The sequence below is a fragment of the Zootoca vivipara genome, chromosome 5 (assembly GCF_963506605.1).
Source record: "Zootoca vivipara chromosome 5, rZooViv1.1, whole genome shotgun sequence".
NCBI classification, from domain to species: Eukaryota; Metazoa; Chordata; class Lepidosauria; order Squamata; family Lacertidae; genus Zootoca; species Zootoca vivipara.
This window is the reverse complement of record NC_083280.1, coordinates 1,663,569-1,675,730: the sequence shown is the minus strand read 5'-3', so window position 1 is coordinate 1,675,730 and position 12,162 is coordinate 1,663,569. Positions and strand designations below refer to the sequence as shown.

The 12,162-nt window shown below is 48.3% G+C and overlaps 1 protein-coding gene across 1 annotated transcript in view; it reads right to left on the bottom strand.

Annotated features, from left to right (window-relative positions):
• The window catches only part of LOC118093974 (tumor protein 63-like), a 42,299-nt gene that overhangs the window by 14,018 nt on the left and 16,119 nt on the right, over positions 1-12,162 (bottom strand). Inside the window, exons 2-3 of the mRNA XM_035133854.2 lie at positions 9,891-10,022; positions 9,293-9,452 (exon numbers count right to left, since the gene is read on the bottom strand). Of these exons, the coding sequence (XP_034989745.2) occupies positions 9,293-9,452; positions 9,891-10,022 (292 nt within the window). The remainder of the gene's footprint in view (positions 1-9,292; positions 9,453-9,890; positions 10,023-12,162) is intronic.

Genomic DNA, 12,162 nt, shown 5'->3' with positions numbered 1-12,162 from the left:
AGGGAGAAACATGCTAAGAGGAAGGCATGCTTGGCAAGCCCTCACCAGGATCAACTCCCACCCAGAAACCAATGTCCCCACTGTGGAAGGACGTGTGGGTCCAGAATTGGCCTCCACAGTCACTTGCGGACTCACTTTTAAAACCGTGTTTATGGAAGACAATCTTACTCAGCTACGAGGGACCACCAAAGAAGAAGTTATGGCAAATTGCACTGAATGCAGCAGGATGTGATGGATCGGGCGTGCTGGCAGCTCTCACCATTGCATTGCATTGCAGGGGGTTGGACTAGATAGCCCTTGGGGGTCCCCATCCAATTCTACAATGCTACGGTTCCATGACTGCAGCATTGGAGAGGCAGCCTTTCCTTCTGGGATCCTACACCTAGGAGCTCTCCAGAACCATTGGGGCAGCCACACGGAGCTGGAGGTGTTTCCTCGCCAAGGCTCAGCCTCAGAGAGGTCTCAGAGGAAATTAAGTGGTGGAAGAGAAACTGTTTTGAGCACTCGGGACTCTGCGGGGGTGCAACAGAGGCTTCCCGCGCGGCCGTTGCACACCTCCGACTTTGCTCTCCTTCCAACCACCAGAGGCCAAAAGCGCCCGGAGCACGTTGCTTTAAGATCAAGATCATTTTTAATTAAATGTTTATGCAGCACTTTGAAGATGTGGAGCCAAGTGCTAAGTAGCATCGCGGGGAAGGTTGCTTCACATCCCAAGCCATGAGCTGTGGGATCGGACTGAGAAAGAGCGAGGAGAAGGCAGCTCTATTTACAGGCCCCTTTTCATTCTGCAGGGGGTGGGTTTCTGCGTTGTGGGAAAGCTGGTCAGAAAGAGACAAGGACTCAGTGGTAGAGTACTAGAGGAGGTCCCATGTTCGATCTCCAGGAAGGGCTGGGAGAGACTGCTTGCTCGAAACCCTGGAGAGCCTCTGTCAGTCAGTGTGGACAATATTGAGCTACACGGCCCAATTCTGCAAAAGGCAGCTCTCTTGCAAGAGTGACAACACAGGACTGATCACCGTTACAACTCAGAACCAGTTTGCTGGAGTGGTTATTGGCTTGGGAGGCCTTCCTCATCAATAGGGAAAAACTTCTAACCTCTGAATATCAGAAGAACATCTGCTGGATCAGGCCAATGACCCATCTAGTCCTGCATCCTGTTCCCCACAGTGGCCAACCAGATGCCCCAATGGGAGACCCGCAAGCAGGATCCAAGCACAAGATCCCTCTCCCCTCCTGTGGTTTCCAGCAACTGGGATTCAGGAGCATGGCTGCCTTCAACTGTGGATGCAGAGTAGAGCCATTGTGGCTATGAGCCGTCCCATGCCCTCTCCTCCATGAAACCCCTGATGTTCTACGATGGTCGCAGTTCCTTTTCATGGAAGGCGCCAGAGGTGGAACTGCAATGCATAGGCTTGAAGATCAGAGCAAAGAGGCCAACTCTCCTCGACTGGAGGTCATTAAGCAGAGGTTGGGTGGCTATCTGTCAAGGTTGCCTTGCTGTGATTCCAGTACTGCAGGTGGTTGACCTAAATGGCCCTTGGCATCTCTTCCAGATCTACAATTCTATGATTTTATCTTGCAGACTGCCTTCTGATCTTCAGAAGGGCAGTATAGAAATTAATTAAGTAATTAAAGATGAGATGGTTTTTATAGAATTAAAGATTATACTGTATTATATAAAGGTTACATCATATAGAATCATAGAACTGTAGAGTTGGAAGGGACAATCTAGTTGTCACCTTGCCTACAAAGGTCCGTATAGTTAAAGCTATGGTTTCCCCAGTAGTGATGTATGGAAGTGAGAGCTGGAGCACAAAGAAGGCTGATCGCCGAAGAATTGATGCTTTTGAATTATGGTGCTGGAGGAGACTCTTGAGAGTCCCATGGACTGCAAGAAGATCAAACCTATCAATTCTGAAGGAAATCAGCCCTGAGTGCTCACTGGAAGGACAGATCGTGAAGCTGAGGCTCCAAGACTTTGGCCACCTCATGAGAAGAGAAGACTCCCTGGAAAAGACCTGATGTTGGGAAAGATTGAAGGCACTAGGAGAAGGGGACGACAGAGGACGAGATGGTTGGACAGTGTTCTCGAAGCTACCAACATGAGTTTGACCAAACTGCGGGAGGCAGTGGAAGATAGGAGTGCCTGGCGTGCTATGGTCCATGGGGTCACGAAGAGTCGGACACGACTAAACGACTAAACAACAACAACAGAGTTGGAAGGGACAATCTAGTTCTAGTCCAACGACTTGCAATGTGGGAATCTCAACTGAAAGCATCCATGACAGATGGCCACCCGACCTCTGACCCAAGGAAGGAGATTCCACAAAGCATCTTCTGAAAGGTGGTGGACTCTCTTCCTTGGAGGTTTTCAAGCAGAGGCTGGGGGAGGCATCTGCCAGGGATGCTTTAGGTGTGAATTGCAGGGGACTGGGCCAGATGTGACCCTCAAGGTCCCTTCCAACTCTATGGTTCTATGGTTCTATGACATCTGGGGACCCCAGGTTGAAGAACGCTCAGCTGGGTGGACCAAATTCCAGCCTTGCTGTAACCCCACCTTCTGTGCTTCTTGTTGAGGGCTGATCCACATATGTCATGGGAAAATGCCCACTGACTTGCAGCTTAATGGTTAACTGCCAGGGAGGGTTGGGACTCTGTACTGCCTGACATCAGAAAAAAAGGAGTTTTTTCTTTTTCTTTCTCTTTTACCGTGGGAATAGTGATCCAGCAGTGCGCATAAATCATTTCCCGGGTTTTTCTGTTTCGGAACCCAAGAGCCTGTCGTACCGGGCAACCCAGTCAGATGGGTGGGCTACGAATTCAAAAGATATTATTGATTATTGTTAATGGCCCATCTAGTCCACCCTCCTGTAGATGTCCCAATGGGAAACCAGGAAGCAGGATCCAAGCCCAAGAGCAACCCTCTCCCCTCCAGATGGAGAGGGGTATAAGTAATTTGTTGTTGTTGTTGTTATTATTATTATTATTATTATTATTATTATTATTATTATTATTATTATCAACTCCCTTTGGGAAGTTTCCAGCAACTTGGATTCAGAAGTATGGCTGCCTTCAGCTGCGGAGGCCCCCTGGAGAGTAGCTGTCAATGGCTCTCTCTCCTCCATGAATTAGTTCAATCCTCTTTAGAAGCCATCCAGGCAGGTGGCCATCAAGCAGAGTTTGCTGCTTGAAGAAGGACATCTTGCATACAAAATATGCAACTCAAACCTCATTTGAATCTGCCTTTCCTTTCCTTCGGACCTGTTTCACCCACCCAATCATATGTTTGTGCATAGATATGTATCTCCACGGAGGTTGTGCCATAGTTACAAGTCTTTCCCCCGCTTCAAGAAGAAGAAGAAGAAGAGCAGTATATTGTTGTTGTTGTTGTTGTTGTTGTTATTTATACCCCGCCCACCTGGCTGGGTTTCCCCAGCCACTCTGGGCAACTTCCAGCAAAATATTAAAATACAATAATTCATCAAATATTAGAAGCTTCCCTAAACAGGGCTGCCTTCAGATGTCTTCTCAAAGCCAGGGTCTTCTAAAAGCCTTGACATCTGATGGGAGGGCATTCCACAGGGCGGGCGCCACCACTGAGAAGGCCCTCTGCCTGGTTCCCTGCAACCTCACTTCTCGCAGGGAGGGAACCGCCAGAAGGCCCTCGGAGGAGGACCTCAGTGTCTGGGCTGAATGATGCTCATTCAGGTTTACTGGACCAAGGCCATTTAGGGCTTTCAAGGTCAACACTTTGAATTGCGCCCAGAAATGTACTACCAAGCACCAGACTCCCAGATGTGGAAAATTGCACGAGGAATCCCAGTCCTCCAGAGGACTTCAGTACCAAAGATGAAACTATAGCAGCACCTCGGACTCGGATTCTGTTGTGAACATTGATGCTGAATCGTGGCATGCTCGACGTCCTTCGGACACTGCGCTGCATGCAATTGTGAGGCGAAGAAGCAACGGATGATGAGTAATCGCATTAGATGACAGTTGGGGTCCCTTCCAACTCTTCAATTCCATGACTCTCTCTGAAAATGAAGTTGTTTATCACAGACCCCGGAAACGAGCTTAATTTACTGAGTGGTTTTACACTATGTTTTGCTCAGGATGGTGGACCCATTGAAGTGAACGGTGCCATATCCATTCACTTCAATGGATCGCTCCTCCACTTTCTCCTTATGAATTCCACCCTAGGAGTCTTTGCAAAGGAGTGAGGGTGTGCGGGGGGCGGGAATGGAGATAAGCAAGAGTGAAAATGGCAGAAAGCCCCCCCTTCGCTCAGTATCCAGCCTTCCTCCCCATGACAGGACAAAGAGCCTTTAATAAATGATGGGAAAGAAACCCCCCCCCATCTCCTTTTAAGGAGAAAAGCTTTCAAAATGCATATACTTGATTATAACAGCAAAGCTACATCAGAAAGGATCTGGAAGAGGAGGAGGCAAGATTTTCTTTCTTTCTTTTTCCTCCACAAGAAGGCATTTTGTCAAACTGGTTCAACCAGGCTAGACCGCCCCAGGGCAGCAGGGAAGATGAGCAGGCAGGGAGAAGAAGGCCTTCCCCCACCCCCCAAAAAACCCCTAGTGAAAGGATGGCTGGGGGAGAAGAGACAGAATTGAGTTTCATTCCCTCTTGCTCCCAACTCAGAGACCTCACAATGAAGTGCTTGACTAACCGCTTCCTGGGAGCTCAGGGTTCAAGGGTAGCTTAGCAAGGGCTGCTCAAAGGCAGGCAGCCACGAACCCCTCAGTTTTGGGCACGGAGATGTTTTTTTCTTCCTCACTCCTAATGCGAAAACTCCAGGGAATATGAATGTAGGAAGGTCCAGGGGGGGGGTGAAAAAAAGGGCTTTTTCATATGCTGCAGAGTTAAAGGGCAAAGCAGAGCTTCCATTCCCTAAAAAAGCAGAATCATAGAATTTGGAGGGACCCCCAAGGGTAATCCAGTCCAACCCCCTGCAATGCAGGAATCTCAGCAAAAGCATCCAGGACAGATGGCCATCCAACCTCTGTTTGGGAGCCTCTAAAGGAAGAGAGTCCACCATCTCCTGAGGGGATCCGTTCCGCTATCAGAATAGAATAGAATAGAATAGAATAGAATAGAATAGAATAGAATAGAATAGAATTTTGCCAGACTTTGTAGCTGCAGTGCACATTTAAGCTTAGGGCGCAATTTGTCAAGTCAAAAGACACTTCCTCTGCTGCCACACACTAAAGTGTTTATTTTTATTATTCTGGGTGTATTATCCATATTTGTTTAGGTCTCATAATATTTAAATACCGCTTGATTAAACAACAGCAACAAAAAAGCATTTTATCCTTGCCTTTCAGAGGGGAGGGAGGCTGGGTGTGCATGGCTCCCCTCAAGCCACTTTGTGGAGGAAGCGAGATTCGAATGCAGAACTCCCCAGTTTATAGCTGGAGGAGGGCAAGGGAAAAGCCACTAGCCAGTGGCAGCAGGGCATCTGCTTGGTATTCAGAAGGCTCAACTCCCTGGCACCTTCAAGCAGGGCTGGGAAGGACTCCTTGCCCGAAATACTGAGGAGGAGGAGCTGCTGCCAGTCAGTGCAGACACCAATGGAGCAGATGTACCAACTGGTCTGACTTGGTATGAAGCATCTGGCAATGTTCCTTTTTTTACCTGGAAGGTAAAAAAAAACACTCTGCATATGCTCAGAGGTGCTCTGTTCAAAGCCACAACCCTGAGATTAGGAGTCACGTGCTCTTAGCCCTTGTTGCAAAGTTGGCATTGGGCAGGGTGATGTGAGCTTCCTGTGTAAATGATCTCAGGTCAGAGGACTGGGAGAGGCTTCAGACACCCACTGCTACCTGGCAATAGCAGGGAAGACGGAAGCAAGGGGGAAGCACCTGCTTTGCATGCAGAGAGCTCCAGCTTCAATTCCTGGCACCTTCAGGTATGGCTGGGAAGTTCTCCTACCAGGAACACCCTGGGCAGCAGTGCAGGCAAGACGGAACTGGGCAAACCAATGGTCTCAGCCAGTGGATGGCAGCTTCCGACGTCTCAGTCACCGCCAACAACACGGCGGGCTGCCCGGGACATCCAAGAACATCAGAAGAGCCAACTGGATCCGGCCAACGTCCAAGTTGCCCAACCAGATGCCCCAATGGGAAGCCTGCAAGCAACTGGCGATCAAAAGCATTGCTGCCTGGGTGCCTTAGAATCGTAGAGTTGGAAGAGACCACAAGGGCCATCCAGTCCAACCCCCTGCCAAGCAGGAAACACCATCAAAGCATTCCTGACATATGTCTGTCAAGTCTCTGCTTAAAGACCTCCAAAGAAGGAGACTCCACCACACTCCTTGGCAGCAAATTCCACTGCCGAACAGCTCTTACGGTCAGGAAGTTCTTCCTAATGTTTAGTTGGAATCTTCTTTCTTGAAGTTTGAATCCATTGCTCCGTGTCCGCTTCTCTGGAGCAGCAGAAAACAATCTTTCTCCCTCCTCCTTATGACATCCTTTCATATATTTGAACATGGCTATCATATCACCCCGTAACCTTATCTTCTCCAGGCTAAACATACCCAGCTTCCTGAGCCGTTCCTCATAAGGCATCGTTTCCAGGCCTTTGACCATTTTGGTTGCCCTCTTCTGGACACGTTCCAGCTTGTCAGTATCCTTCTTGAACTGTGGTGCCCAGAACTGGACACAGTACTCCAGGTGAGGTCTGACCAGAGCAGAATACAGTGGTACTATTACTTCCCTTGATCTAGATGCTATACTCCTATTGGTGCAGCCCAGAATTGCATTGGCTTTTTTTGAAAAGAGGATTGGACAAATTCCTGGAGGAGAGGGCTACTGGTGGTGGCCGGCTCCTAGCCATGATGGTCCTGCTCTGTCTCCATGGCTGGAGGCAGCGATGCTTCTGAACGCCAGCTGCTGGAAACCGCAGGAGGGGAGAGTTGCTCTTCTGTTCGAATCCTGCTTGCAGGTTTTCCACTGGCAACTGTTAGGACAATGTGAGAACAGGATGCTGGACTAGATGGGCCATTGGCCTGATCCAGCAGGCTCTCCTTATGTTGTCCAGCATGGGAGCAAAGCCATCGTGGCTGGTTGCCTTCGACAGCCCTTCCTTCCATGGAATAGCATAGTACACCTGAAGGAGCGTCTCCACCCCCATTGCTCAGCCTGGACACTGGGGTCCCTCCTCCGAGGGTCTTCTGCTGGTTCCCTGACTGCGAGAAGTGAAATTGCAGGGAACCAGGCAGAGGGCCTTCTTGGTATTGGCACCCGCCCTATGTCAAGGAGATAAAAAAAACTATCTGACTTTTAGAAGACATCTGAAGGCAGACCTGTTTAAGGAAGTTTTTAATGTCTGATGTTTTGTTGTTGTTGTTGTTGTTGTTGTTGTTGTTGTTGTTGTTGTTGTTATTTCTGTTGGGAACCACCCAGATTGGCTGTGGAAACCTAGCCAGGTGGGTGGGGTATAAACAATAAATCATCATCATCATCAAATTGTAGAGTTGGAAGGGACCCCGAGTGTCATCTAGGCCAACCCTCTGCAATGCAGGAATCATTTTGCCCAATGCGGGGCTCGAACCCATGACGCCGGAGTCTCAATCTCCTACCGACTGAGATATCTCATTGCTTTCTTACCACCAGCTCTGTCCCTGAAGGTTTTGCACCTCCACATTCCTTTGTATATTTACCCGCCCCCGTTTACCAACCCTCCCTTGCCCTGGCAGAGAGTTTTATGCATACACACAGAGAAAGAGGGGGGGGAACGCTGCCTCTTCTGAAGTGGCACCGCAGGGTGAGACCGGTGGCAGGTGCTGGGCGTCCGCCTGGCCTGGGGCGACGCAGAAGAAAAGCAGGAGGGGGGGAGAAAGGGCCGAGAGGAGGGCTGCATTTCTGATTAAACACAGCAAAACACCTCGCCTGGGGCGACAGGTTCCTCTCGCTGCCTTCCTGGGGAATTGCAAAGCAAACAGCAGACTCCTCCGCCAGGCTGGGCTGCCACCTGTCAAGTGATGTTTGACAATTTATTAAATAAATAAAAAAGAGGGGAGTGGGAGCGGGGGCAGAGAGAGAGAGAGACAAACTTTCCCCTGTTTCCAGAACAAACTGTTTGCACAGAGTCCCGGGAGGAGGAACAAGACCGTGGTGGCCGCCAAAAGCCTTTTGTGAATGAATGAGCGACTGAATGAAATGGATGGATGGGTGCAGGGGGCGTGAGCCAGCGGGCCGGGAGAGCAGCATATTTCTGCAGGGAAGACGGGGGCAGAGAGCACTTAGCGGCGGGCCTTGAGTCAACAGCAGATTAGAGCCACACGCCAGAGTTGCTCTGAATCGCAAAAGCAGCGTGCCTCGGAGGCAGCGGCCTGGAAGGAGCAGGCCCCACGCTCCCAGGAGGACGACGGCAGCAGGCAGCCCGCCCGCCCAGGGCACAGAGCTGGGGAAGAGCACGTCTCCCAGCAGCTGAGCAAACGCTCACCACAAAGGAGAGGAAAGGAGTCGGAGGGGACCAGAGGGTCATCTAGTCCAACCCACGGCAATGCAGGGGGATAAAGGGGAAAGGTCGTTCTCTCCTGCAACCCTGCGCAGGACTTTGGGTTCGGGGCAAGACAGCTCTCCTTTGGGGAAACCAAGTGCGATGGCATTCACTCGCACAAACTGAGGTTGGGAATAAATAAAAAAAAGTGGTGGAATCCTCTTGATTAGGACCCGAGTTCGAAAGGACGCGAGCAAGCTTCTGCGATGCACAGAACTCCGCCACGGGGTTGTTCTCGCTTTATTAAGTTTAAGAATCACTTTTTCACCAAGGGAGCTCATTGTGACTTACAACCAAGAAACGCATATGTTAAAACCAGCATGAAAGAAAACGAAGGAAGATCTAAAGCACAATCCTATTTTTGAGAGGCGGGATAAGAACACCCCTCTCATTCAAAGAGGCCGCAGAGAATTAAAAGCCAAAAAACTATGCATGATCAAGTACAGCTTGCCAAAACATTGGGCAGGGTGCAAGCATTGCACATCCACACATACAGTATTTTTCATGCAACCACCACTTTGACCCAGGTTTACCTTCTATGATAAACTGGTACTTAAAAATTAAAACAAACAAACCCAAGCTTTCTTTCCACATATGCCCTGGGCTACTTGTTTATTTATATCCCACCTTTGAACCAGGAGTTCAAAGCAGAGTGTGTGGTTCTCCCCCCACCCTCAACACACAGGCACTCATTTTATTGTCACAACAACCCTGCGAGGCGGGTTAAGATAAGTGTCCGTGATTGACCCAAGCGTCCCGGGTGCTAGCCCAGCATCCTAACCGCAGCATCCTGACATTGGCTACTCACCCACATTGGGTCTCTGATCTCCGAATCCTGCATCCGAATGCAATCCATGCTGATCTCAATTTTGTTTGCGGGGCCATTTTCCGTTTGCTCCTCCAAGAAATTCAAGTCAATGGGCTGAACCGAGCAGATCGGCCTGCAGAATAGGAGAGGGGTCTGAAAAGTGTTTCACTGGACATCAAAGATAGAAGCGCACACAAGGAGAGTCTGGTTGCTGCCTGGATCAGGCCAAAGGCCCATCTCGCCCAGCGTCCTCAAGCCAGAAACAGAAACGGCTTCAGTAAATCCAGGGCTGTCCCTGGAAAATGGGGACACATGGAGGGTCTGCTGCTTGGAGATGCAAGGCAGGTGTGCTCCACCACTGAGTTACGACCCGAGCACCTTCAGTTAAGGTGCTGCCGGTCAGAGTAGACACTATTAGGCTCATTGGAGAAATAGACTGGCTGCCCCTGACCTTTAGCATATTGGGCAACTGTTGGGTGGGACTCCAAGGCCCTTCCAGTTCAACAAGTAGAACATAACATACCCCCACACCAGACAATCCCCCGCCCAATTCATCTATCTTGCTACTCACTGATGATCGAGGATATCCCAGATTTGCTGGAAAACTTCCGGACGGCCATATTCTCTCGCCTGCGAGCCTTGAGGCATGGTAGAGTGGTAGTAACTCTCCATCCACGAGAAATGGCCTGGGGTGTCCACAAACCTACACAAAAGGTAGAAATCGAGAGAGAGAGAGAGAGAGAGAGAGATTGTGTTTCTCCGAAAATAAGACACCGTCTTATATTTATTTTTCCTCAAAAAAAAAAAAACAACAACACAGTATGGCTTATTTTCATTTATTTTCTAGCTACGTCTCATAACAGGGTATATGTGTGTGTGTGTGTGTGTGTGTGTGTGTGTGTGTATATATATATATATATATATATATATATATATATATATATATATATAAAATTTATTAAGTTTTCCAATTTAACAATCCAATTAAAACCACATTAAATACATTCCAAATTATAATACAGTCATACCTCGGTTTAAGTATGCCTCGGTTTGAGTATTTTCAGTTTAAGTACTCTGTGGACCCGTCTGGAACGGTTTAATCCACTTTCCATTACTTTCAATGCGAAAGTTCGCTTCAGGTTAAGTATGCTTCAGTTTAAGTACTCTGCAGACCCGTCTGGCATGGTTTAATCCACTTTCCATTACTTTCAATTGGAAAGTTCGCTTCAGGTTAAGTATGCTTCAGGTTAAGCACAAACCTCCGGAACCAATTGCGTTTGTAAACCGAGGTACCACTGTACAATCAAAAAGACCAGTTTTTTTTAAAAGACCAAATTTTATGCCAAATTATAAATCTTTGGGGAACTTCCCATGCTCTGAAGTATATATTTTGTATATATTCTGAAATATATATTTTAGCCACCCCACAGTGGATGGAGACAGAAAAGGCAATCAGTAAAGTATTTTAAATAAAAATGATTGAATCGCTATTTAAAAGTTAAAACCTCAGACACGGTGGTAGGAGGCACATACAGGCACAAATCTAGCAGTGCAATCCTATACATATTTGCCCACTGCGTTCAGTGAGGTTGATTCACATGTAATTGGATTCAGGATGGTAGCCTAAAACGGCAGCCATCACGACAAACTTGAAATTTTGCATCCAAGCTCAGATTGCGATTTCCGAACCCTAAACCACGACTAATGGTAACTTTGGTTTGTTGAAACAAGCCAGCTTCATAAACCACAGTTAGGTTAACAGAATCAGAGCCAGGGGATTAGTGGATAGGATGACGATGAATGGTCACAGGGAGAAGACTTGAGGGAGGTGTTGGACGCGTAACCAGTTGCAAGGATATTGCTCGCCCAGTGATGGAAAGAGGACAAGATGCTGTTTAGGGAAGTCTTTAATGTTTGATGTTTTATTCTGTTGGGAGCCGCCCAGAGTGTCTGGGGAAACAGATTGGCAGGTGATACTACTAGCCTTTGCAGAGAGGGCTAGACTGACTGGGAAAATCAGGAGGACCAAAACTTCAGTAGAGAATGGGATGAATACAGAACACTGCAAACACTTGAAGTCTTTGGCAGGCTTTGAATAACTTTGGACATTTTGGATGACTATGATTGGGATGAACTACAATATACAGTTGATTAAAATATTCAAAGGACCTACAGAGGGGAGAAGGCATATTTAATATTTTGTTGGAAGCAACCCAGAGTGGCTGGGGAAACTCAGCCAGATGGGCAGCGTATTATTATTATATTGTTGTTGTTGTTGTTGTTGTTGTTGTTGTTGTTGTTGTTGTTGTTGTTAGTGTTGTTGTTGTATTACCACACTGGAGAATGCTGACCTAAGCTATGGGGGAATGCAGATCTGTTCATGGAAAGCCTTGCAAAGAAGGTGCCATGATGCTTGTTCAGGGTTTCCTCTTGCAGGGAGGAAGTTTTCAGGACCTCTTAGCTACAGGAAAAGAGACTCCAGTTAAATATTGGGAAGAGCTTTTTTCCGAGGGCAATAGCCACTCGACAGTGGAATGCATGACCTCAAATGGTGGTGGAATCTCCTTCCATAGCTGCCAAGTTTCCCGTTTTTTTGTGGGGAAACCCCCGGATTTTAATCCGTTTCCCGCTGGTCTCCCGAATTGAAAAAAAATCCCAGAAATCCCCCGGATTTCCTACCTGCCAGGAGGGTCCATTTTGGGTGCTGGCGCCACCCGATTTCCAGTGCCCAGACATTGGTAGCGCGCATAGCTGTCAAGTCCTGGACGGAAAGATCCGGGATCGGCAGCCCGCAACACCGGAAGTTGCGTAGACGCAACTTCTGGTGGCGTTTTGCCCTTCTA